General features: G+C 40.8%; 1 protein-coding gene across 1 annotated transcript in view; it reads left to right on the top strand.

Annotated features, from left to right (window-relative positions):
- The window catches only part of sbno1 (strawberry notch homolog 1 (Drosophila)), a 93993-nt gene that overhangs the window by 26600 nt on the left and 40054 nt on the right, over nt 1-27339 (top strand). Inside the window, exons 3-11 of the mRNA XM_043692636.2 lie at nt 3840-4134; nt 10679-10782; nt 11704-11797; nt 16652-16812; nt 16913-17046; nt 17128-17218; nt 19503-19664; nt 22114-22249; nt 26457-26562. Coding sequence (XP_043548571.1) covers nt 3840-4134; nt 10679-10782; nt 11704-11797; nt 16652-16812; nt 16913-17046; nt 17128-17218; nt 19503-19664; nt 22114-22249; nt 26457-26562 — 1283 coding nt within the window. The remainder of the gene's footprint in view (nt 1-3839; nt 4135-10678; nt 10783-11703; nt 11798-16651; nt 16813-16912; nt 17047-17127; nt 17219-19502; nt 19665-22113; nt 22250-26456; nt 26563-27339) is intronic.

Raw genomic sequence — 27339 nt, forward strand, 5'->3', positions numbered from 1 at the left:
GCGAAACAATTTTAGGTGGATCATTGGTAAGAAGTGCACCAGACTTTCTGTATTTGTTAGAATCCCACCAATGATAAATTACATTGCCAAATGGGATCAGCCAGATCAACAGGAGAAAAGGCACCCTTTCAAATTTGTTGGTACCCTTCACAACCACTTGAAATGGCAGATACAGTTGTGTTCACCTTCTCGCACAGGCTGTGACATGTCAGATTCTGCACACCCTGCTTTGGGACTGCACACCACGGGCAACCTATGGACACTTAGATTTTCCATCTTCTAATAGGTGTGATTCATGAGTCAATGCAAATTGTGAAAATTTTTAAACAGCCAAAAGTAGTTTGGCATTGTCTAATCAAACTATAGTCACTTCAAATTACCTCTTTCTGCACTTCAGTTTTTGAGGCAGGAACCCTTTTTCAAAGTTATGTGCTTACACAATATGCAACACCCAATGTCTACAATCATGCTATTTCCAAGTGAAGAGGCCGTTGAACCGGCTTAATAATGTGTTTGTGACTGACACCTCTTGACAGAGAAGCTGTTCTTTTTTTTTTCCAGGGAATGACATTAGAAACAACGTCAAGAGATATTAATTAGTAAGATGCTAAAACCTTAAGCAGATGCCTTATGAAACTTGCTCTGATTATTTCCACCACAGCATAATTTTCAGAAATGGCGTTGGGCTACAATGAATTTGCATCAGTGTACAATATGTAATTCCATTCTTGAACTTCTGTACTGTTGTAACAATACTCAAACTTTGTTCCAGTCGAAGTATGAATTGTGAGAGAAGCTCCAGAGGGAGATGAGTAGCAGGATCTCCCTTGAACTGAAATATTTTTCTTGTCGTATTGCTGCAGTCCTAATTTCTACAAAAGAATTAGGCTTGTAATAATAGCTCTCAGTAAAGCAAATGCATTTGATTAGATTAGATTCCCTACGATATAGAAACGGACCTTTTTGACCCAACAAGTACACACTGACCCACCGAAGAGTAACCCAACCAGACTCATTCCCCTACCCTATACAGATGAAACTTGATTATCCGAATACCAATTATCCGAAAATCGGATTATCCGAAGGAGACCTCGAGGTCCTGATAGAAACATTACATCAAAGACTTGTTTCCAACAGTGACTGCGTCTTTTATTTAGTGATTAAACAGGCACCGTCTCTAAATGACGAGCCTCCCGCCCTCTATTTCTCCCCATACTTTCCCTGGAGTTCTACAGAGGGGTGTACCTTAACCCCCACCCTCCCCTTCCCAGGAATAATCTCTCTAAGATTGTCCTGTACAGGGCAAACATGGAACTTGTCAAAAAATTGCAGTAAAAATGTGTGTGTGTGTGTGTGTGTGTCTGAAAATGTGTTGCTGGAAAAGCGCAGCAGGTCAGACAGCATCCAAGGAACAGGAGAATCGACGTTTCGGGCATAAGCTCTTCTTCAGGAATGAGGAAAGTGTGTCCAGCAGGCTAAGATAAAAGGTGGGGAGGGGCGTTGGAAATGCGATAGGTGGAAGGAGGTCAAGGTGAGGGTGATAGGCCGGAGTGGGGTGGGGGCGGAGAGGTCAGGAAGAAGTTTGCAGGTTAGGAAGGCAGTGCTAAGTTCGAGAGATTTGACTGAGACAAGGTGGGGGGAGGGGAAATGAGGAAACTGGAGAAATCTGAGTTCATCCCTTGTGGTTGGAGGGTTCCTAGGCGGAAGATGAGGCGCTCTTCCTCCAACCGTGGTGTTGCTATGGTCTGGCGATGGAGGAGTCCAAGGACCTGCATGTCCTTGGTGGAGTGAGAGGGGGAGTTGAAGTGTTGAGCCACGGGGTGGTTGGGTTGGTTGGTCCAGGTGTCCCAGAGGTGTTCTCTGAAACGTTCCGCAAGTAGGCGGCCTGTCTCCCCAATATAGAGGAGGCCACATCGGGTGCAGCGGCTGCAATAAATGATGTGTGTGGAGGTGCAGGTGAATTTGTGGCAGATATGGGGCCTTGGGGCCTTAGAGGGAAGTAAGGGGGAGGGAGATGTGGGCGCAAGTTTTGCATTTCTTGCGGTTGCAGGGGAAGGTGCCAGGAGTGGAGGTTGGGTTGGTGGGGGGTGTGGACCTGACGAGGCAGTCACGGAGGGAGTGGTTTTTTCGGAACGCTGATCGGGGAGGGAAATATATCTCTGGTGGTGGGGTCCATTTGGAGGTGGCGGAAATGACGGCGGATGATACGCTGTATAGGGAGGTTGGTGGGGTGGTAGGTGAGGACCAGTGGGGTTCTGTCCTGGTGGCGGTTGGAGGGGCGGGGCTCAAGGGCAGAGGAGCGGGAAGTGGAGGAGATGCGGTGGAGGGCTTCGTCGACCACGTCTGGGGGGAAATTGCTGTCTTTGAAGAAGTGGAGATCAGAGCTGAAAATGTGTTGCTTGAAAAGCGCAGCAGGTCAGGCAGCATCAAGGAGTCCTCACTTTGCATCTGCAGTCCTCACTTTCTCCTGTTTGGAGACTTAGCCCACAAAGGCAGTGGCAGCAGCAGTCTTGTTGGTGTACAGTCCAGCTGCCCCGGTGAGGCGGCGGTGGTGGATTGGTGGCGGTGAGGGGGCTGTGTTAGGGGTGGGGGATCGCACACTTTGTGCTGGGGGCAGGGTAGGACCGGGTTGGGAGCAGGGGGCGGAGTTGGACCAGGGTTGGGGGGTGGGTGCTCACGCACTTTGTGCCAGGTTTGGGGTGGGGGCTGGTCTCGCATGCTGCTGCAGTCTCCTGCATAGGGAGAAGACTTTAGAAACTCCGAGCCCCAGAGGAAAGGTATTTAATCGATTATCCGTACGAAATAGTGCCTGCCCATCACATTCTGATAATCGAGTTTCATCTGTACTCTCTGCTCATTCCTGAAGAAGGGCCTGTGCCCGAAACGTCGAATCTCCTGTTCCCTGGATGCTGCCTGACCTGCTGTGCTGTTCCAGCAATAAAGTTTCAACTTTCATCTGTATTTACCCTTGTCTAATGCACTTAACACTTTGGGCAATTTAGTATGGCCAATTCACCTGACCTGGACATCTTTGGAGACAAGGCAGGGGCAGGGGAATTAGATTATCAAAGATTCATATGGAATTTGAAGTAGACTGCTATTTAATGAGATCATTGCTGGAGCAGGGTTAAGGGCTGATTGATTGTCTAATACTCTTATTCTCAATTTGCATATTATTTTATATTGTATAGAAGCACTGATTCCTTTACACTGGAGATAAATGTTATTGGTTAACTGTTCAGCGGAAAGGCATCGTTTTCATTTCTCTGTTGTTGAACTTAACCTGAAAAAGTAGTATGGGCAGCAATCCTCAGTTTTTAATGTAACATATGCAGTTGATGATCGTAATCTATGGAGACATGGATTGAACTGGAAATTGGGACGAGACTGGATAGCCACTTTTTAAGTTGGCATGGAAATATACCTGCTATAATATCGGCTGATTCAATGGATTACAGAAAGGTTAATGCTCAAAGTGAATGTGTAAATGTAATTTAGTCGTATGGTCCTGGAAGGAGTTAATCAGTAAGAGCAAGCTTGTATTTATACAGTGTTTCTAAATATGAGCAAGAGTAGGCCACTTGGCCCTTAGGTCTGTTTCTGATTTTTGTGCCTGTTGTGTCTGAAAAATTATCTTTTTATTAAGACTTTTGATGCAGCAATTTTATGTTGGCTTTTGTTTTACACAAAAAAACTAACTTTGTCTTCCCTCTGGAGCTACATGGTAATTTTCAAGTTTCTGTTAGGTTACAGTCTTGAGAATTATACTAGGTATTTCGTCTTAGTAGTTCTGCTTATAACCTATAACAAATAACACTTAATTTTCTTTTCCCTAACAGCCACCTACAGCTACCACATTTGTACTGAATCAGCTGAACCAGCTTCCAAACCTGGGGACAGCATTAATTGTGACAAAGGCACCTGTTAATACAGTGTCTCGTCCCACAGTTAGTGCAGCCAAGGTTGTTCAGACCAGCTCACTTGCACCATCATCTACAGCAGCTCCAACTGTAGCTACAGCCTCAACCAAGGATCAGATACAGCTTAAAGACTTGCTTAAAAGCAATAGTCTATCCGAACTGATGAAAATGAAGCCACCATCCAATATTGTTCAGCCAATTACAACAGCAGCCAGTAAGTTATGCTATTCCATTCAAATGTATTTATTGTGCGTTCAATACCCCTAAACATACAAGTATCTGTAAAAAGTTGATTGGCTTTATTTTCTTTGTTAAAGTTTGATTCATAAACACTGGCAATACCTTGAAGTGGCCAAGTTGAATTTAAAATGTTTTTGTACACATTTTTGGGAAGGATGCAAAAGTTTTGTTGAATCTGTTTAAATTCTGTGTTGTATGTGTCAGTCTGTTTTGATATGCTTGTGCATTTGATGTCTCTTCACACAAATGTGGTCCTGGAAATGTTTTACTGAAAATAAATTGTTCATTTATACAGAACACGCACATCCTGAATTTGGCAAAAATCTGAGTCTTCACCTTCTATAATTCTTCCTTTTCTGTTCCATTTACATAATGGCTGTACCCATTTATAGTTGGTCAAAAATGAGAGCACAGCAGCATTCTGAGAGAGAAAACTGATGCATGCTCCATGGTCACCAGCTTGAGTTGCAGTTACATGACTGCTTACAGGTTTACTGTGAAGAGGAGGTGCAGTTTTTGAGGAAAGTAGACCCTTTATTTAATTTTGACAAAACTGTAAAAACAACAGAGACAAACTATTATTGCAGGAACTTTATAATAATGCTTTTATTGAATGTGTATATCTAAAATATTGTGCAAGCCATGGTCCATCAAAACCTTAAGAACCTACTTGCAATATGTTTGAAATGTGATGGTTTATTTTTATCAAGTGTTTATTTAGTTTTGTTTATCGAGGTAGCTGTGTACATAACACTTGATATTGATGCAAGCTTCTTGGTACAAAAGAATTGCTAGCACTGGATGTTAGAAACTTTTTTCCTAATTAACTTTCTTACAGGAATTGTACTGCTCACTTCTAAGATGATGAATAACCCAGGTAAGGTAATGATGCTATCAAGCCACAAGAAATAGACACAATGGGTGTACGGGAGAGAGTATGGTGCTAAAAAGGCACAGCAGATCAGGCAGCATCCGAGGAGCAGGAGAATTGACGTTTCGGGTATAAGCCCTTCATCAGTCATTCCTGATGAAGGGCTTATGCCCGAAACGTAGGTTCTCCTGCTCCTCGGTTGCTGCCTGACCTGCTGTGCGTTTCCAGCACCACACTCTTGATTCTGATCTTCAATATCTGCAGTCCTCACTTTCTCCACAATGGGTGTACTGTACACTCCTTTTCTGATGAGGTGTAAGACCTTAATACAATAGCAGTTAATTGCAAAATCATTACTTGTAAAAGACAAGGCAATCGATTGTGAAGCTCACCTCCTTTGGTTATTGCATGTTAAGCAAGGAAGTAATATGCTTTTGCAGCCTGAGGGCTTGAATTGTGTATCTATTTTCATACTATGGCAGTTTGTTGAATCTCCACAAAGCAAAACTGCACACTGTATGCCTTTCAGAATCTGAGGATTCTTGCTTTTTATCAATGTCACTTGTCAAATTTGGCATCAAGACCAGCCTTGCAGTACAGTTTGGTGTTGCACATTGGTATTGGGATCAAATAAATTAGTAATTAATAGCGTGTAACCACCCTATTTTCTACTTATTTGTTCCAAATCGCTTGTCTTTTATCACTTTAACCTGAAAAGGATGTATTAAATGTTTAATTTGAGTAAGGTGAGTCTGATTGACACTGCATTTCACAGTCAGAGTTCATGATTGAAAGAGATTGTCAATATGTAATGGATTAGAGTAGTTGATGAAATGGGCATGTGAAAGGATACCTCCCTTCCCTTTCTTAACCTCTCCATTTTCATCTCGCGCTTACTATGAGTCCACGGACTGTCATAACGACCTGGATTACACCGCCTCCCACTCGGTATCCCAGAAGAATTCTGTATTGTTTTCCCAATTCCTCTGACATATCTGTGCGGATGAGGACACGTTCTGCTGCTCAGCATCGCAGATGTTCACCTATTTTGCTCCCTCAGTCCACCGCACCACCTCCATTCTGCTCACCACTGCTTTAAGCCCTCCCCTTTAAAACTCAATAAAGACAGGGTCCCCCTTGAACTCACCTGCCTCCCCGCTCGTCTCCACATCCAACGCATTACCTTTAAATACTTACACCAACTCCAATTAGCCCCCACCACAAAGAACATCATTTTCCCACCCCTCTTTGCCTTCAGCAAGGACAATGCCCTTTGCAACAATCTCCCCAACAACACCCCAAAACCCCCAGGTACCTTCCTCTGCAACTGTAAAACTGTAAACTGAGTCTGCAAAACCTGCTGTCCCACCACCCTGTCAGCTCTATCCAGGGCCTCAACTGCTATTCGAGGTTCACCTGCCTCTCCTCCAACCCAGTTTACTGTATCTGGTGCTCCCAATGTGGCCTTCTCTACATTAGGGAGACCAAATGTAAACTTGGCACATTTCACCAAGCATCTCAGCCAGGCTTGCAGGGGCCGACCTGACCTCCCAGTCACCACCCATTTTAATTCTTCTTCCTACTCGCTTTCCAATGTGACCATCCTTGGCCGTCTCCATTGCCACAGCGAATCAGACGGCAAATTGGAGGAACAACACCTCATCTTCCCCCTGGGCAGACTGGAGGACTCAACATTGTGTTCTCCAAGTTCAAATAACCTTCCTTCCCGTCCCTTAACTCCCTTTCCAGCCCCTCCCCCTCTCTTCCATTCCTCTGATCAACCCTCCCTTCCAGCTACCAACCAGATTCATTCCTTCCATTCACCAACCAGGTCATACTCTCTGCCTGTGTTCACCGATCCCTGCCCCCTCCCTACCCAAAACTCACCCCTCCCTTTTTTTTATCTGCAGCTCCTCTTCCACCCACCCCAGCCCTAAAGAAGGGTTATACTCAAAATGTTGACTTCTCCATCTCCTGATGCAGTCTGTCTGGCTGTATGCTTCCAGCCACCTCCTTGTGTACCTTGGATTCCAGCATCTGCAGTTTTTTTTTCCGTCAAGATGTATAAGGATATGGTAACAGTGTATGGAAGCATCAATTCTAACACATTTTGGGTTCATTTATATGTGCATGTCCCTTTTATGGTGAATAATTGGTTTGAAAGCAGCCTTGTGACTGCCTCTAAAGGCAAGTTAGATTTGTAACGTGACAGGCAATGACCATCTCCAACAGTCCTCTTGAAAGTCATTGATATTCCCATTTCTGACCCACTGTCAGAACTGGGAGTTCCCATTGGCCAGAAACTGGATTCATGTAGCCATAGAAATATTGTGGCTACAGGAGCAGGTCAGAGGCTAGAAACCTGCAGTGAACAAAAGCTGGTCCACCGTTTGCAAGTTGGGATTGGATGGAATGTTGTTCACTTGTCTGGATGAATGCAGCTCTAGTAACTTTTGAATTGACCCCATTCAGGGCAAAGCAACTGCTTGATTGACTCCTTCCCTAATACCTTCAAAATTAACCATGACAGCAGCAGTGAGTATCTTTAAGATAGATTCCAGTAACTTGCCAGTTTCCTCTGGCAGTGCCTTTTTTATACTTGCAAACTCTACCACGTTGAAAGAAGAGAACAGCAGAAACATGAGAACACCAGCACCTGCAAGTTCTTCTCCAAGCCCCACACCATTCTGAGTTGAAAATATGTTGCAGTCTTTTCACTCAGCGCATCAAGATTGTGGAACTCCCTTCCTAACAACACTGTGGGTATTTCTACACCACAAGGATTACAGTGGCTCAAGACATCTCATTGTCACCTTCTCCAGGGGATATTTGTGAACATATGAATTATAAATAGAAGATAAGTTGGCCCTAAAAGTTGCTTCTGCCATCCAACAATTCATGGCTGATCCAAATTCTACAAGACCATCTATCCCTGATCTTTTTAATTCCCCTGCTCAACAAAAATCTTAGTCCCTCTTAATATAAATAACCCTTCTGCCTTGAGGCAGAGTTCCAAAGTTACGCAACCTTCAGAGAGAATCCCCCCCCCCCCCCCCTCCAATCTGTGACCTGAAATGACCCCTAATTTTAAAGCAGTATACTCTAATTGTGGATGCCCACGAGAGGAAATGTCCTTTCCAAGTCCACCTCGTCAAACATCATTCAGGGTATTGTAATCTTCAATCAAATGTTTTGGTCTTCTGCATTGTACTGGAAGCAAGCCAGCCTGGCTAACCTGTTCTTCCTGAGAAAAGCCATATTCCAGTTATCAATCTTAGTAAGCCTTCTCTGAACCCCCCCACACTGTATATTTCCATCTTGCCTTAAATATGGCGACCAAGGTTGCACGTTGTAATTGAGGGATGCTATCACCACTGTCCTGTATAAATGAAGTATAAGATCCTTACTTTGATTAAATAAAAACAGAAATTGTCAGAGAAACTCCGCAGGTCTGGCAGCAGCTTTGGAGAGAAAAGAGTCAGTGTTTCAGGTCCAGTTTTTGTTTTGGATTTCCAGTATCTGCCTTTTTTTTTTTGTTTATCCTTATTTTGATATTGAATTCTTGTTGAAATATGAGCTGGCATCCCACAAGCTGCACCTTCATACTAACCTTTGCAACTCATGCACTAAAGCACAGGTCCTTCTGCACCTTGGACTTCAGCTATTCTCCATTTAAGTAATACTCTGTGTGCTTTTTAGTCTACCTGCCAAAGTGACTGACTTCGCATATTTTTGCATTATATAGTAAATTCTTTTCAGATTAAAGTGATAAAAGGCACATGTATCTGCTAGTTTTTGCCCACTTTATTGTCTGCAAACTCATGTTTTCACACTTGATCTTCCTCATTTTTGTCTTCCATGAATTTAGTCACCATGCCCTTGCTCTACTTATCTAACTCTTTGATATACGTCATAAAAAGTTGAGGATTTGGCGCAAACCTATTGGGGAACACCACTTGACACATCCTGCTAATCTGAAATAGACTCATTTATGCCTACTGTTTTCTGCCAGTCAGCTAATCTTCTGTCCATGCTAATATGTTAGCTCCTGTGTCATGACCATCTGTTTTGTGTAGTGACCTTTTGTATGGAGCCTTGCCAAATGAAATAAATGATGTGCAAAGATGCTCATCTAGCCAGTGATGTCCTCATCCCATGAACAAATATTTTAAAGTTTCCTAATCTAATTCTGACATTTAGTCATAATTGTTAATATTGAGTGGTCAGCTGAGTGACATGAACATTTGAACTTAAAAAGCAACAAAAAATGAATATGCCATTTTTCAATGGACTTGGAATTCTATGCACTTTTAATTCTACCTAAAATCAGTTATTCTTATCCCAGACATTGAAAATCAGGAAGTTTCAAAAAAGTCAACTGTCAAAATTAAGAAAGAGATCATAGATGAAGAGTTACCAGTAACTGTTCAGGCAACCAGGTGTAAACAATGCCAGTAAAAAAGAAAGTAAATTTGGACACTCCAGTCTAATATATCTGGTTTATATGTAGTGGACCTGCAGTCCAAAACAGACTTTTAAGCAGTTTTGTCATTTAGGTATTAATTTTTGCCTCCTACATGCCCTTTTCTGAAAGCACTCATGTTAGGATATAATTCTCAGTCACTGATTTTACTTTCATGTCCAATCAAATGAGCATTCTAATTATGTGAATTTGAATTGTTGGTATTGACTATTTGAGCATTTAGGCATTATAATTGAGAATTATCAAGTACTCAGCTGTCATTGTACATGCAAAGTAGTAGTCAAGGAAGAAATCTTTGCTCTGTCCTTGTCATCTTGAGCACAGTGTATTTTTTCGGATCATCGATCTAACTGTGACTGCAAACTCTGAATAATTTGCCAACAAAACATCTGAATATATCGCCAATGTGTGCACACAGTAGATGTGCGCAAGGTATTATTTACTTTTAAGGTGATAAATCCATGTGTAAATTTTGTAGCATCATGTAAGTATAGAATTATCAGTTATCTCAAGTGGCCAAATAATAGTTCAGGTTATAAAATTCCAATTTTTGGTTTCTCACATGCAGAAGTGTTTACATTGAGGTTACCAATTTATATTTTACCATTTTAGTAAAATGCAAACTCTAAGAATGGAAGTAACCAGTAATTCAAGCTGAGTGCGTGAAATGCAATGAGGATCTGTCACCTATGGACATTTCAAACATTGCCTGGTGTCATAAATTTCATCGTTGGCAAAGTATTATGATTGCTGGAAAACTGAATTAAAAATGGTGGAAACACTGCAAATTGGCAGAATATTTTGGTGAGAACGATTAAGTTAACGTTGAGATGTTAAGTTCAGATGCTGCCCGACCTGCTGGAGGTTTTCAGTGTGAACTTTGATATTCTTAAAATTCAAAGGAAAACGTGATGCGATAAATGCAGTCCAAAAGATTCATCACTTGCAATTGCGTCTTCTCTTGGCTGTTTTAGGGCTAGTAAGGTTTTTGGCAAAGTGTATTATTGATCAGACTTAATACAGTCAAGTGCTACCCTGAAGTATTATTAAGGGTTGAATTTAGCCACTAAGCACTGAATAATGCATACAAAACTTCCTCAGAAGTATTATATACTTACACTTCATATTGGGTATGAGAGTTTAAATAATATACTTTATCTGCAGCTGACTTGAACAATGGTGTTGCAAGGAAGGAATCATTGAGTAAAGAAGTGACTCGGGTATGGGTCAATGAGGATATTAAAATGCGAAGCTTCTCTCCAACTCCAGTAAGTACACTTACTTTCAAAATTTTGATGTTTGGTTTTGGTAATGATCTGTCTCTGCTTCAAATTTTTGTTTGGAACAATAAGTATGCTTCTATTGAGAGTGCTCATTTTCAATAGTTGGTTGCTATTTCATGTATGTGTGCTTGTTGGGGTCTTATGTGGATATCTGCGCTGATGCGGATGTAGCTTAACATTTGGTCCATGTTGGTGTTTGATTTTATGGTGAGTCATCTAAGTGCTGTGAACAAACAAAGGAATTGCATTGCTATTGTAGTCATGCTTGGTGTATTTCCAATTCCTTGCAAGCTGAATTTAGTATATTAAATATTCTCCACCCTTTACCTGCTGTAACTACTTCATTCTTGGATTTCTACCCTCCAGTGCATCTCCCCTTCTACTCCCTCACCTGTCACAATTATAGTAGCTGTATGCACCACAAACTTAATTTTTATTTTGATCTGTTAAGACCTTAATATTGCTTAGAAATCTTACTGAAAACCAATATTGGCTGAATTTATATTGAATATTTTTGTAAAGTAACTGTAAGAGCAGTAAACAAATGAGGTTACAGTTGACTAATTGCCCTTCCTTACAGATGAGTGCATCTTAGTAACAGGCATGGGGTTTCTTCCACTTCCACCGTACTGGTAGTTGAATGAGAATGCAACTTTTCACTAAGCAAAAGTTGTGTTCATTATATATGCACCTTAACCAGGTGAAGTCTGATAAAGTTATGTGGCAACCAATTCAGAATTATTTAAGATTTTGTAAAATTAACTTTGAATTTCTTCAATTCATCAAAAGCAAAAGTTTAAATTAATGTAATGTTGGCCTCTCTGGAGGTGACCATATGAGTCTATCTCTGCAATCGAGAACATGGATGAGGTTGTAGTCCTAATCTCCATTTCAAATGTTTAATAGAAATTACCTCTGAAAGAAGAGGAGGAGCCTGAGGAGGAAGATGATGATGAATTAGGCCATGCAGACACATATGCTGAATATATGCCAATGAAATGTAAGTCTAATTCTTCAGTCAAATTGAATTGTCTACTTCCAGAACATCTATAAAATTAAATAAATGTAAGTATAATTAGTGTAGCTTAATGCTTATGTTGCTTAGTGATCATTTTATCAGTGACCAAACTATTGTTTATGGTCTTCCTAAATGGCAATTGATGACCTACTTTTAAACTATACAGGTGATTGGGTCTGTATGAATTTCTGACCGTTGATGGATTTTTCTGTCAAGGAAACTGTTTGGATGGTAAAATTAGTTAAGTAATTTTGACTACAGTATTTGAGATGTGTAAATTGCACTCTGATATAGACAATGTTTTTTGAGAGTTTGGGCATACCACTGTGATGTAACAAGTTTGAAGCAGTTTATTAGTCAAGTTCCAGTGAGATTGTCAAATGGACCAACCATTCAATGACAGAATTTTGAGCTTGAAGTCTTTGTTCTTTGGTAGCACACTTGCCTCTCACTTGGTAAACTGTAGATTCGTGTCCCATTTGAGACTTGCACCTCTGCCATCTGCACATTCATTTTATTTTTTTTTTGGGAGAGTTGATAAAATTAAAGTCCTGTTTTCCCTTTAGGTGTTTGTAAAAGATGTCAAAGATCTATTTGAGGAACAGTGCAGGTATTTTCTGATCCTGTCCAATATTCATACTTCAAATGACATCACTAAAAGAGATTCTGGTTATTATCATAATTATCACTTGTTTACAGGACCTTGCTATGCAAAGTTGACAGTTTTTCCATTGTTATAACAGTGACTGCACTTCAGAATTAGAGTCAGAGATGTGCAGCATGGAAACAGACCCTTCGGTCCAACCTATCAATGCCGACCACATATCCAAACCCAATCTTGTCCAACCTGCCAGCACCCGGTCCATGTCCCTCCAAACCCTTCCGATTCATATACCCATCCAAATTCCAAATGCCTTTTAAATGTTGCAATTGTACCAGCCTCCTCCACATCCCCTGGCAGCTCATTCCATACACGTACCACCCTCTGTGTGAAAATGTTTCCCCTTAGGTCTCTTTTATATCTTTCACCTCTCACCCTAAACCGATGCCCTCTAGTTCTGGACTCCCCGACCCCAGGGAAAAGACTCATAATTTTGTAAACCTCTATACGGTCACCCCTCAGCCTCCGACGCTCCAGGGAAAGCAGCCCCAGCCTGTTCAGCCTCTCCCTGTAGCTCAAATCCTCCAACCCTGGCAACATCCTTGTAAATCTTTTCTGAACCCTTTTCAAGTTTCACAACATCTTTCTGATAGGAAGGAGACCAGAATTGCACGCAATATTCCAACAGTGGCCTAACCAATGTCCTGTACAGCCACAACGTGACCTCCCAACACCTGTACTCAATACTCTGACCAATAAAAGAAAGCATACTGGTGGCACAGTGGTTAGCACTGCTGCCTCCCAGCACCAGAGACCCGGGTTCAATTCCCTCCGGCAACTGTCTGTGTTGAGTTTGCACATTCTCCCCGTGTCTGCGTGGGTTTCCTCTGGGTGCTCCGGTTTTCTCCCACAGTCCAAAAAAAAGTGCAGGTTAGGTGAATTGGCCATGCTAAATTGCCTGTAGTGTGAGGTGAAGGGGTAAATGCAGGGGAGTGGGTCTGGGTGGGTTGCTCTTCGGCAGGTTGGTGTGGACTTGTTGGGCCGATGGGCCTGTTTCCACACTGTAAGTAATCTAAATCCAAATGCCAAATGCCTTTTCACTATCCTATCTAGTTGCAACTCCACTTTCAAGGAACTATGAACCTGCACTCCAAGGTCTCTTTGTTCAGCAACACTCCCCAGGACCTTACCATTTAAGTGTATAAGTCCTGAAACTCCATCTGCCACTTCTCAGCCCATTGGCCCATCTGGTCAAGATCCTGTTGTAATCTGAAGTAACCTTCTTTGCTGTCCACTACATCTCCTATTTTGGTGTCATCTGCAAATTTACTAACTGTACATCTTATGCTCGCATCCAAATCAATTATGTAATTGGCAAAAAGTAGAGGACACTCTACTGGTCACAGGCCTCCAGTCTGAAAAGCAACCCTCCACCACCACCCTCTGTCTTCTACCTTTGAGCCAGCTCTGTATCCAAATGGCTCGTTCTCCCTGTATTCCATGAGATCTAACCTTGCTAACCAATCTCCCATGGGGAATCTTGTCGCACGCCCTACTGAAGTCCAGAAAGATCATACCAACGCCCTGCCCTCATCAATCCTCTTTGTTACCTCTTCAAAAAACTCAATCAAGTTTGAGAGACATTTTTTTTCCCACGCACAAAGCCATGTTGACTATCCCTAATCAGTTCTTAGATTAGAGTGGTCCTGGAAAAGCACAGTAGGTCAGGCAGCATCCGAGGAGCAGGAAAATCGACGTTTCGGGCAAAAGCCCTTCATCAGGAACAGAGCTTTTGCCTACTTTTGCTTAATCAGTCCTTGCCTTTCCCAATACATGTATGTGCTGCCCCTCAGGATTCCTTCCAACAACCTGCCTACCACTGACATCAGGCTCACTGGTCTATTGTTCCTGGCTTGTCCTTACTGCCATTCTTAAACACATTAGCCAACCTCCAGTCTTCGGGCACCTCATCTGTGACTATCGATAATACAAATATCTCAGCAAGTGGCCCAGCAATCACTTCTCTCGCTTTCCACAGAGTTCTCAGATACACCTGATCAGGTCCTGGGGATTTATCCACCTTTATGCGTTTCAAGACATCCAGCACTTCCTCCTCTATAATATGGACATTTTTCAAGATATCACCATCTGTTTCCCTACAATCTTTATCTTCCATATCCTTTTCTACAGTAAATACTGATGCAAAATACTCGTTTAGTATCTCCCCCATTTTATGCGGCTCCACACAAAGGCCGCTTTGCTGATCTTTGACGGGCCCTACTCTCTCCCTAGTTACCCTTTTGTCCTTAATGTATTTGTAAAAACCCTTTGGATTCTCCTTAATTCTTTTTGACAAAGCTATCTCATGTACCCTTTTTGTCCTCCTGATTTCCCTCTTCAGTATACTCCTACTGCCTTTATATTCTTCTAAGGATTCACACGATCTATCCTGTCTATACCTTACATATGCTTCCTCCTTTTTCTTAACCAAACCATCAATTTCTTTAGTCTTCCCTTTCACCCTAACAGGAATATATTTTCTCCGAATTCTCGTCATCTCATTCCTGAAGGCTTCCCATTTTGCAGCCTTTACCTGAGAACATCTGCCCCCAATCAGCTTTTGAAAGTTCTTGCCTAATACCATCAAAATTGGCCTTTCTCCAATTTAAAACTTCAACTTTTTTAGATCTGGTCTATCCTTTTCCATCACTATTTTAAATCCTATGGAATTATGGTCACTGGCCCCAAAGTGCTCTCCCACTGACACCTCCATCACCTGCCCTGCCTTATTTCCCAAGAGTACATCAAGTTTTGCACCTTCTCTAGTCGGTATATCCACATACTGAATCAGAAAATTTTCTTGTACACACTTAACAAATTCCTCTCCAACTAAACCCTTAACACTATGGCAGTCCCAGTCTATGTTTGGAAAGTTAAAATCCCCTTCCATAACCACCCTATTATTCTTAGAGATAACTGAGATCTCCTTACAAGTTTGTTTCTCAATTTCCCTCTGACTATTAGGGGGTCTATAATACGATCCCAATAAGTTGATCATCCCTTTCTTATTTTCAGTTCCACCTAAATTTCCCTGGATGTATTTCCAGGAATATCCTCCCTCAGCATAGCTGTAATGCTATCCCTTATCAAAAACGCCACTCCCCCTCCTCTCTTGCCTCCCTTTCTATCCGTCCTGTAGCATTTGTATCCTGGAACATTAAGCTGTGAGTCCTGCCCATCCCTGAGCCAGGTTTCTGTAATTGCTATGATATCCCCGTCCCATGTTCCTAACCATGCCCTGAGTTCATCTGCCTTCCCTGTTAGGCCCCTTGCATTGAAATAAATGCAGTCTAATTTATTAGTCCTACCTTGTCCCTGCTTGCCCTGACTGTTTGACACTCTGCTGTTCTCAACTGTGCCAGTCTCAGATTGATCTCTTTCCTCACTATCTCCCTGGGTCCCACCCCCGCACCTTACTCCCGAGCAGCTCTGGGAAATCTCCCTGCCAGTATATTAGTCCCCTTCCAATTTAGGTACAATCCGTCCTCCTTGTACAGGTCACTTCTACCCCAAAAGAGATTCCAATGATCCAAAAATGTGAATCAGTCTCCCATACACCAGCTCCTCAACCATGCATTCATCTGTTCTCTCCTCCTATCCCTCCCTCACTAGTTCGTAACACCAGGAGTATCCCTGATATTACTACTCTTGAGGACCTCCTCTTCAGTTGTGCATTATTTTCTAATATTCTGCAACTAAGGCAAGTGATATATAAATGGAAGTTGTATCTTTTGTAATTAACTAGTACAAAAATCATTTTCTACTTTGTCAATTTGAATTATTTCTAGGAATTACTGCAGGGTTTGGTAGGAGTCCGGACTAAAATGTATTTTCAGATAAACACTCAACTGTTGAAATTGCATACAAGTAATATTCTCAATGTTCCACAATGAAGAAAAGTGGAAAACTGAAATAAGACAACACTGGAAATATACAACAATTGGTTTGTGCAGATTCCATCAACAAATTGGATGTGCACTCCTTTGTTTGGTGAAGATGAAACATATATAATGTCACTTGTTGTCTTTTTGTCTTTGTAAACCTGCAGTTGTGTGTTTTCTAAGACTTGTAGTGGAGTACACCACATCTAAATCAAATTCCACTTTGCCATATATTAGAAAGTATGTTGTGAACATATATACACCTATTTAAAAGTCAATTGCCTTTCTTAACAGTGAAAGTTGGCTTGCGTCATCCCGATCCAGTTGTGGAGACCAGTTCTTTGTCCAGTGTAACACCGCCTGATGTATGGTATCGTCTAACTTTACAAGAGGAGACTATTGATAATGGTTGGCTTTCTGCTTTGCAGCTGGAAGCAATCACCTATGCTTCTCAGGTATTGGGTTTTAAAAACGTTGGCTTTACTGAAATTTGATTTCTTAATACGTAATGTTTTCAGTGCAGGTATTGAAGTATTGTTTCTTTTTAAACCATAGCAACATGAAACATTCCTCCCCAATGGGGATCGTGCAGCCTTTCTGATAGGGGATGGTGCTGGTGTGGGTAAAGGAAGAACCATTGCTGGCATTATTTTTGAGAATTACCTTCTTGGTAGAAAACGATCACTATGGTAAGTGGAGATCAGGATTTGTTCAACTTGCAGAAAACAGAGCTTTTATTGATCTTCTGTTATGTTTTGTGCTTATTACAGGTTTAGTGTATCCAATGACTTAAAGTATGATGCTGAACGGGACCTGCGGGACATTGGAGCAAAAAATATCCAGGTTCATGCGCTGAATAAGGTAAATTACTAAGCCATTCTTCCATATAAAGTTATAGCTGCACTTTGAAGGAAAAGATCCACTTATTTAATTTGTTTCATTATGTTCTCTATTACATGTGAAGATTTTTAGAATGTAAGTATTACTTGGTGCCATCCAATGATTAAACACACAAACATACGTTTCTACCCAAAAATATTCCCAGTTTTCCTGATTACAAATGATTACTCGTGTTAATGGCTCTTTGAATTCCTCAATGGAAATTCTACATTGGCTCAAGTTGCCCTGGTTTGTGGGACATTCCTCTTCTGATGGTCAAGAATTGGCAAATTTTCATGAAATCTTTACCCCTGTTGCACTAAGTGTAAACTTGAGGTGTTTTCTCTCCTTTTTCTAACCAAGTGCTGAATGATTCTTCTAGAAGAGATGACTGCAGCTTTTTGATATTGCAAGAAGCATTTATAATCATTTCACTTTTGGGAATTCTGATGTGCTGTATGTTTTAATTTTCTGAAAAAAAACTGTCCTCAACACCTTCAAATTCTTTTTTTCTTCTTCTTCTTTCTCCCATTAAACTTGTTATGGACCAGACCAGCCCCCCTCAAAATATTTTGATAGCCTACACCCTAATTTTGTCTTATTTTAAAGTCCCGTATAACGCATTGTGTTCCAGATCCAATTCGTCTGGTCAAGCTACTTGACGTAAAACAAAACACAATTTATTCCAACACCACAGGTAAAATACAGCAAAAAAAAAGAACTCAGAATAACAACTCTATTGGAAGACTTAAAAGAATAATAAATACTGTAACTATTACTAATTAACTGTTTCAATATATTAACAGCCCATAAAAGCACCCTTTGACAAAAAGGCTAATTTGGTAAAGAGACTTCATCTCACGTGTGTTCCTGAAGCCCAAGGGGGAGAACCCCCAACTTTTGGCTGTAATCAAGAGAAGGGAAAAATAGCTTCCACTTTTTCAAGCCCACAACAGGAATTGCTGAAAGCTAACGAAAAACTCTCGATCTATGAGAGCTTGACTGCACCCACGCGGGCTGCTTCTGTTGTTCTACCTTAACAAAGAAAAGCCCAAGGTGTCTCAAATTGTTAATCTTCTCATGGACTCTCTTCGCCTGTCCCCTGATCTTTCTTTAAAAGAAACAAGGACAAAACATACCTCTTAAAGCCATGGCATTATCACAAACTCAACCTAAAGCTAGTTTAGAACACAGAGCATCGAACTGTACAGCACAGGAACGTGTCGTTTGGCCCATGTTGTGCTGAGCATGACCCGAAATGAAACAAATCCTTTCTGCTTACTGTTGGTCCATATCTCTCCACTACTTGCATATTCGTGTGCTTATCTAAGTCCCTTCAATGCCCCTAAGATATCTGCCTCCTCCACACCACCCTGGCTGTGCGTTCCAGATTCCTACTACTGTACAAAGACTTGCCCACATCTCGATTAAACTTGCCCCTCCAAACTTAAATACATGGCCTTTAGTATTTGACATTTTAACTCTGGGGGAAAAGGATTCTGACTGTCAACCCTATCTATGCATCTCATAATTTTATAGACTTCTGTCAAGTCTCCCCTCAACCTTCGCCACTCGAGAAAACAACACCAAGTTTTTCTCCTTGTAGCTCATACCCTCTAATCCAGGCAGCATTGTGGTAATCCTCTTCTGCACACTCTCCAAAGCCTCCACATCCTTTCTGTAATGTGGTGACCAGAATTGAACACAGTATTCTAAAGCTGCAACATGATATCCTGACTTTCATACTCAATTCCTCGACCAATGAAGGCAAGCACACTGTAGTCCTCCTTTACTACCCTTTCTACTTGGGTGGCCACTTTGAGGGAGCTATGGACTTGAGACCCAAGATCCCTCTGTATATGAATGCTCTTCGGAACCTTACCATTAACTGTATACTTGTTCTTAACATTTGATCTCCCAAAGTGCAGCATCTGACACCTTACCAGATTAAACTTCATCTGCTATTTCTTTGCTCATATCTGCAACTGATCTATATACCTTTGACAACAACCTTCTACACCATCCACAACTCCACTGGTATTGTCTGAAAACTTACTAACCCACCCATCTATGTTTTCATCCAAGTCATTTATACATAGCTCACAGCAGATGTCCCAGTATGGATCCCTACGGAACACCACTAGTCGTGGACCTCCAGCTGGTGCTACATTGCTATGACAAATTACTAACAATAATGAGTGACAGTGGTGGCTGAAATTGTAGCTCAACCTAGTTTAATTGTTTATTCTGTCTATTACATTTCAAGTTCAAATATGGAAAAATATCTTCGAAACAAAATGGAAGTGTGAAGAAAGGTGTAATTTTTGCAACATACTCTTCACTAATTGGCGAAAGTCAATCGGGTGGAAAATATACAACCAGGTTAAAACAACTTTTGCACTGGTGTGGTGAAGATTTTGATGGAGTAGTATCCTTTTTTTTTTGCGAAATATTTGAATTATAACTAATGCTCCACATTGCCGTAAGTTTGCTTCTGCAAGTCACTTTGAGATCAAAATGATGCACAATGATATATTTGATGTAAAATTTTGAAATTCAGTTGTCATATTGCTAACTACCTCATGCTTGCCCATTTTGCTTAATTATGAAGTGTGATTGTTCTGTTTTCTGCGGCAGAGGGGAAGACCCCGATTCTCTATCTTGCTACATCTTTACAATCTTTCATGTGCTTGGAAACGTCATTCTCCTCCAAGGTTGTTATTTTCATTTCCATTCACATCACTGCACTGTGTCTCAGAGACCCTGTGGCTACGTTCTTTGCCTTGGTTTTCCTCTCGCGTGTTTATCACTTCAGAGTTTAAATTTTGAGTCAACATGTAGTCACTATGCTATATCACTTCACCCTATCTCTTAATCTCATCACCGCTGATATCAGTGAACTGCACCTTTCTTCAATAAGCATCAGAAATGTTTTCTGTCTGCTGTAATTAGTTTCATTTCTCTCTTGGGACACTTGACAACTTGTGTTGTATTTTTGCCACTGAACAGTTGAACAACTTACCCATAGCCTCCATATTGTGAAGACAACTCATTCTTGTCCAAGCTCCGCATATCTTTGTACGAGCAGAGCAGATCTATTATGAAAGTCTTGCCCCTGCTTTTGTCAATTTCAAACCTGTCTCCTCTTTAGCTGTCCTAGCTGGCCTTCTGTCGTTCTTGCGTATTGTTTCTATATCTTGTGTTAAGGTGGATTTGTCCTTCATAAGATTGCTTCCAATTTAAAATTCTCAACTTGAATTACACTGTGGTTCATCCCTTCTATCTTTTGATTGAGATACAATGTATAGCATGCAGAATTGAGATACAATGTATAGCATACTTTTCAGTTGTTATTCTTTACATAAATAGAATGGAGAATATAGTGTTATAGCTACAGAGAAATATTAACTCTGGAGTATGAGGTCTGTTTAAAAATCTGATCACCGTGGGGAAGAACCTGTTCTTGAATGTTAGTACATGTTAACAAACCTTTGTATCTTCTGCCCAACAGAAGAGAATGAAATACAATATAACTGAGATGGGTGATGCCTTTGATTCTGTTGGCTACTTTCCTGGGGCAGTGGGAAGTGTAGGTTGAGTCAGTGGATGGTAGGCTGGTTTTTGTGATAGTGGCGGTGTTCTCCCTAATTTCTTGCAGTCTTGGGCAGACCAATTGCCAAAGCAAGCTACGATTCTTCTGAATAGGATGCTTTCTATGATGTATCTTTAAAAGATTGAGTTTGTTACTTAAACAGGAATAGGTCATTGGGCTCTGTCCCATTCCTTTAGATCATGACTGACTTTTTTTTTGCATTGCCACTTTTGCACACTATTTCTAGCCCGTTTGATGTCGTTCATCTTCAAAAATCTTATTAGCTCCTTGAGTTAAACATGCTCAATGATTTGAGTTTCCACAGTTCTCAGGGTTAAGTGTTGACAGGTTGAATTTTCTTTGCTTTGTGATAATAGAAGTATTTGTGACTGTAGCATCAACGTGGATGAATAGGATAGATCACTTGTGATATTTACTTTTGGGAACTTGAAACTCTCGACCGCCGCCACCGTAGCACCATTGATACAAACCAGCAAGTCCTCCACTCTGCTTCCTGAAGTCGATGACCAGCTCCTTTATTTTGCTGACATTGGAGCAGAGATTGTCGTCATTACACCATGCCACTAAAGCTCTTTTGCCTCTTTTCTCTACTTGTCATTGTTTAAGGTCCGCCCTCACTATAATGTAGTCGTCATCAAACATAAATGGGAGTTCTTCGTCTGTGCTGCAACTTTTCCATATCATCAAATGACAAACATTCTATTCTTGTCACTGAGCCTCTTGTGCACCTTGTTCCTGCTACCACAGTCTCATTCCTTCAGTTTCTGTAACAGACTTCTCTGCCAGTCCCCCTTAAATCCATCCCCTTGATCTGGGATGCAGCCATGAGGTTCTTTGAATCAGACAGTACTTCTATTTTTGTAGTTATAATCTTTTTGGAATGATGTCAGTTTTCTTCCTTTGCATCTCTACAATGAATTGGTGCATAATAGGGAGAGTATACAAATTTTCGTTTTGGAGTGGAATTCATCAATTAAAACTGCAACACTTCATGAATTTGAGTGTTCAACATCTGTAGACCATTAGTAAAACTTCATGAATTTCTTTATTGTCTGGGGTCATTACAGCTACCATTTTCTGTAATAAATTATCTGGAGGTTTAGTATGTTGTAAGAAACCTTTAACATAGTGCCGTTGCGAAAATTCTTCAACATTGGCTTCTTAACCATGGAATAGATTGGTCCAGTAGTCTAATCAATCTGCACAGACACATGTCACTTCTGGTACACTTAATTTAAAAATGACCTTGACTGAATTATTTCAGATTATTTTTGATGAATGCCACAAAGCTAAAAACTTGTCTCCAGTTGGATCCTCAAAACCCACCAAAACAGGTTTGGCTGTACTGGAACTACAGAACAAGTTGCCAAAAGCAAGGGTGGTGTATGCTAGTGCGACAGGTATGCAAGTTTCATTATGGTTTATTGACTAAGGAGTGATTGAGTTTGTTACTTAAACAGGAATATGTCATTGGGCTCTGTACCATTCCTTTAGATCATGACTGACTTTTTTTTTTGCAGTGCCACTTTTGCACACTTTCTAGCCCGTTTGATGTCGTTCATCTTCAAAAATCTTATTAACTCCTTGAGTTAAAAATGCTCAATGATTGAGTTTCCACTGTTCTCGGGGTAAAGTGTTCCCATGGTTCGTCACCTTCTGAGGAATTAACATGATTTTGTAAAGGGATTTTTAAAGGGGCCAAGGGCAAACTGGCATAGGTTAAATAAAGTAAGGGAGTTGGGCATGGCTTGAAGATTGGAGGCTTGAAGTTCTGGTGGGATGAATTTCACTTGTCTTGAATGCAGTAACTAGCACTGGAAAGAAGACTAAACAGCAGTTAAGGGTTTGGGGGAATGTTAATGTGGACTTAGAAAGCAATTAGAATATTGGATTATTTAAGGGCAGCAATTAAGGTAATGCTCAACTACTATGCAGACAATGTTATGAAGAGATAAGCTGGGAACTGCATATTCAGCTCTGTATGACTTTTCAAAAGAAGGCAGGAAGGGAAATGGTGGTGGGTTGGTCTTTATTAAAGAGAGAGAATAAGTATAAAAGCAAAAAAAGTATTTGATTAAATGATATAGCATCCATATTGGTGAGGGAAAGAAATAACAGGGAGAAGACACAAGTAGTTTATGAGCACCTAACTGTGCGAAGATTTAATTGAGAGGTAACGAGAACATGTAGAAAGGTTGTACATTATTAATGGGAAACTTCAATTATCTTGTAGACTGAAACTCAAATTGGCAGAGATAAAAGAATTCAGTGTATTTGGCAGTTATCGATAACAATATGGCTGGATCCAATGAAGGATCAGGCTATTTAAAAAAAAAGTGACTATATCATGGTATTATTTAGCATGAGTGACAAACATGAGTCTAATTATGAAGGAATGAGGGCAGAGTTGGCTGAAGTGAACTGGGGAAGGAGTATGGTAGAAGAAGTTGGATTAGATTAGTCGGTGTGGAAGCAGGCCCTTCGGTCCAACAAGTCCACACTGACCCGCTGAAGCGCAACCCACCCAGACCCATTCCCCTACATTTAACCCTTCACCTAACACTACGGGCAATTTACAATGGCCAATTCACCTAACCTGCACATTTTTGGGGATTGTGGGAGGAAACCCACGCAGACACGGGGAGAATGTGCAAACTCCACACAGACAGTCGCCTGAGGAAGGAATTGAACCCGGGTCTCTGGCGCCGTGAGGCAGCAGTGCTAACCACTGTGCCACCATGCCACCCATAATGAGCAATGACAAACTTTTTTTTAAAAAGAAACAACCCTCCTTGCTCATAGCAAGATTATATCCCAATGAGGAAGAAAGATTCGTAGAACATAACTCAATCATAGTTAAACAGGAAAATTAATACCTAATTTAAAGAAAAAAAAAGCAATGTTTGCAAGGATAAGTGGTAAGCCAGAGGATTGGCAAAGTTTTAAAACTCAACAAAATGTTGAGAAAATAAACTGAGGATAAATGAGCAAGTCGTATAACAATGGACAGTGAGGTTAATCAAATATATATATAAAAAAGAGGCTAAAGTAAACATGGGGACCCTTGAATAATGAAGTTAAAGAAATAGTAATTGGGAGCCAGGAATTGTCAGAGGAGCTGAAGAAATAATTTGCAGTTCTTTATGGTAGAAAGCGCAAATAACATTCTTGAAAATATGAAATAATCTAGGATCAGTAAAGAAATAAGTACAGAGAAGAAAAGTACTGTGGAAGCTAATGGGGCTTAAGATAAGACCCCTGGACCGAATTGCTTATATTAAAGGATATTAATGGAAGTAGCTATAGAGACAGTAGATCTTGGAGAAGCCCCAGAGGATTGGAAAGCTGCCATTAAAATGCCATTATTACAAAAGAGATAGAGACAAATGAAACTGTTGGCTGGTTAGCTCAACATGTCATTGGGGAAGTGTTAGAGTTCATTCGAAAGAATGTAATAGAGCAAGCATGTATATATACCAGACAAAGATTTGTGAACAGTATTATATAAGGTTATGGGAATGGGTAGCTCAAGGAATTGAAATGTTCAATCAGCCAAGATTGTATTGAATAGTGGGGCAGATATGATTTGAATGGCCTAGTTATTGTCCTCTCTTGCTGAGCAGAGTCAGCATGGCTTCATGGAGGAGATATTATTCCTGATAAATTTATTAGAATTAATTGAGGTAACAAGATTAAAAAGGAAATGGTACATGTTTCCCCTGCTATCTGAAAGTTGAGCGTTCCTATGAAGCAGTTTGTAAGCTGAAATGGTGAGGTGAAAAAGCTATTACCATGAATTTATATTGGAAACATTCTTGAGCATTCCCAGACCCAAAAAAGCCTACCAAATCCTCCCAATTAACACACGCAACCTAAACTAACATATGATGATGGCTGTTGAAAGGTTGTGGTGGTGAAAGATATTGTCGACTGGGGTATAGGAGGCAGAGATACCTTAGGACACATCTTGCTAATGAGTGCACAGAATAAATAGCGATAAAGCACAGATGCTCTCAGACGCAGTTCAAAGCTATGGCGTCTTGATGGTGAGTATAGTTCTTAGAAAAGGTGCTTGATGGTGCCACTCTCGCTGCGCGTGCTTTTTTGTAAAAGTGAAAGCCCTCTTTTGGTTAGTGAAAGGTGGAGGGTGGCATGGCCTGGCACTGGCAGGCCTCAGTTCTTTCTCAGGGCCTGTTTTACAGACATCTGTTCAAGATTTTTAAAAATGTCACCATCAAACTGTCACTTATTCTGAAATTTGAAAAGTTCTGAATTCTGAAAACCAGCTGATCCTGAGCATTTTGGATAAAAGATTGTGAACCTGTATTAAAGTACGTCTTTTGTAAAAATGAATTGGCGAAAAGTGGGAGATATCTGTATATTTGAATTTCCAGAAGGTCTCTGGTAAGGTACCCCACACAAGCTATATAAGAGCCTGTTGTTAAGAGAGAGGACTGGCTGGCCAATAGAAGAGAGTTTGATTACAGGAGGCTTTTTTGGGATGGCAAGCTGTAACTTTTACCAGTTTAAATTCCACAGGGATCTGTGCTAGGATCACAATTATGTTGTAGACTTGATCAGCCATAATCCTAATGAATGGCGAAACAAGCTCAAAGGACTGAATCGGAGATGTGTTGCTGGAAAAGCGCAGCAGGTCAGGCAGCATCCAGGGAACAGGAGAATCGACGTTTCGGGCATAAGCCCTTCTTCAGCCCTTCCTGAAGAAGGGCTTATGCCCGAAACGTCAATTCTCCTGTTCCCTGGATGCTGCCTGACCTGCGATTTTCCAGCAACACATCTCCGGCTCTGATCTCCAGCATCTGCAGACCTCACTTTCTCCTCAAAGGACTGAATGGCTTACTGCTCAAGTTTCCTGTTTCTGCACAATTTAAAAATGGACCAGGATGATCTGTTCAGAAAACTGAGAGCAGAGAGGAAAGTGATTTGATGACTTCACAGTAGAGATGGTGAAAATAGCAGAGGATGACATGTTGAGTAGAGTCTGGGATGGAAGGTGAGGTCGCCTGTCATGATTTTTGGAAAAAGGAGGGAGGTGAGAAGTATGGGAAAAGGGTCAGGCTTGGTTGAAACCCTATTAATCACAGGAAGGAATTCTTTGATTGAGGAACAAGGAAGATGTGTCAGAAACGTGTATGGAAGATAACATCCCAAAACAGATGTGAAGTAGACTGGGAGAATCAGTGATAGGCAGACTAGTCAAGGAAGCTGAGGGGTTTGGGTTTGTAACACGTGATGGAGGCAAATTCATAGAAAGGAAAGGATAAATCAGAGATGGACTTCATAAAGGTGAAACAAGCATGGAAATTGGAAGCAAACCTTTTTTAAAAAAAAAAAAAGCTGAAAGTTCTTTCATGCTTCATTCAGCTGTAAAATGTCAGTTAATAAAGGTGGTCCTTCCTTGTCAGCTATTACCTTTTCACTACAAGTGCTAAAGCAAGACTGTTGGAGTTTTTATCTGTGATTTCATGCTGAAGGATGTGATTAATGGTAGTCAATTAATATCTTGTTGGTTGAGTTATTTGGAATTCTGAATAGTTTGATCCAATCTTCTGTTGGATTTGAGTAAACTCTTGTTCTTCAAAATAGGTGCATCGGAACCACGAAATATGGCTTATATGAATCGACTTGGAATCTGGGGTGAAGGTACACCCTTCAAAGAATTCAATGATTTTATTCAAGCTGTGGAAAGAAGGTAAAAAGTAAACTTCACTGTCAGATTATTTAAACCATTCCCAGTTTCATATTTGTGTGATTGATGTGATGGATTCTAGGGTCTGTTGTCTAATGCTCCCCAGTGAATACAAGAAATTGATAATGTTTCTGTATCCTTTTATATGCAGTTAATTCACTTGTCTTGAGACAGGGAAAGCTTACCTGATAAACTTGTAATGCTCTCGCAGGAAGTGACAAACAATAAATAGTGCCTTGCCAGTATTGTTCATTTTCCAAGAACAAATTATAAAATTGAACTAATCACCATTCTTGCATAACATCTATAGCAGGGTTTGCTAAGTTATAACTTTTTCCTGACCCAGAGCAGTTAGAATTTTCTCTTTATAGCAGTATTTAGAGTCATAGTTAAGCAACATGGAAACAGATCTTTCAGTCCAACTTGTCCATGCCAACCCGATATCCTAAATTAATCTAGTCCTGTTTGCCAGCATTTGGCCCATATCCCCCTAAACCCTTCCTATTCATTAACCCATCCAGATGCCTTTTAAATGTTGTATTTGTACCAGCCTCCTCCACTTCCTCTGTAAATTCATGCCATGCATGCACCACCCTCTGCGTGAAAAAGTTGCCCCTTAGGTCCTTTTTAAATCTTTCCCCTCTCACCTTCAACCTGTGCCCTCTAGTTTTGGACTCTGCTACCCTGGGGAAAAATACTTTGTCTATTCACCCCATTTATCCCCCTCATGATTTCATAAACTTCTAAAAGGTTACCCCTCAGCCTCCAACGCTCCAAGGA

Source organism: Chiloscyllium plagiosum, unplaced genomic scaffold (genome assembly GCF_037043375.1).
Source record: "Chiloscyllium plagiosum isolate Xiang-an unplaced genomic scaffold, Cpla_swu_hap1 HiC_scaffold_24, whole genome shotgun sequence".
Taxonomy (NCBI): Eukaryota; Metazoa; Chordata; class Chondrichthyes; order Orectolobiformes; family Hemiscylliidae; genus Chiloscyllium; species Chiloscyllium plagiosum.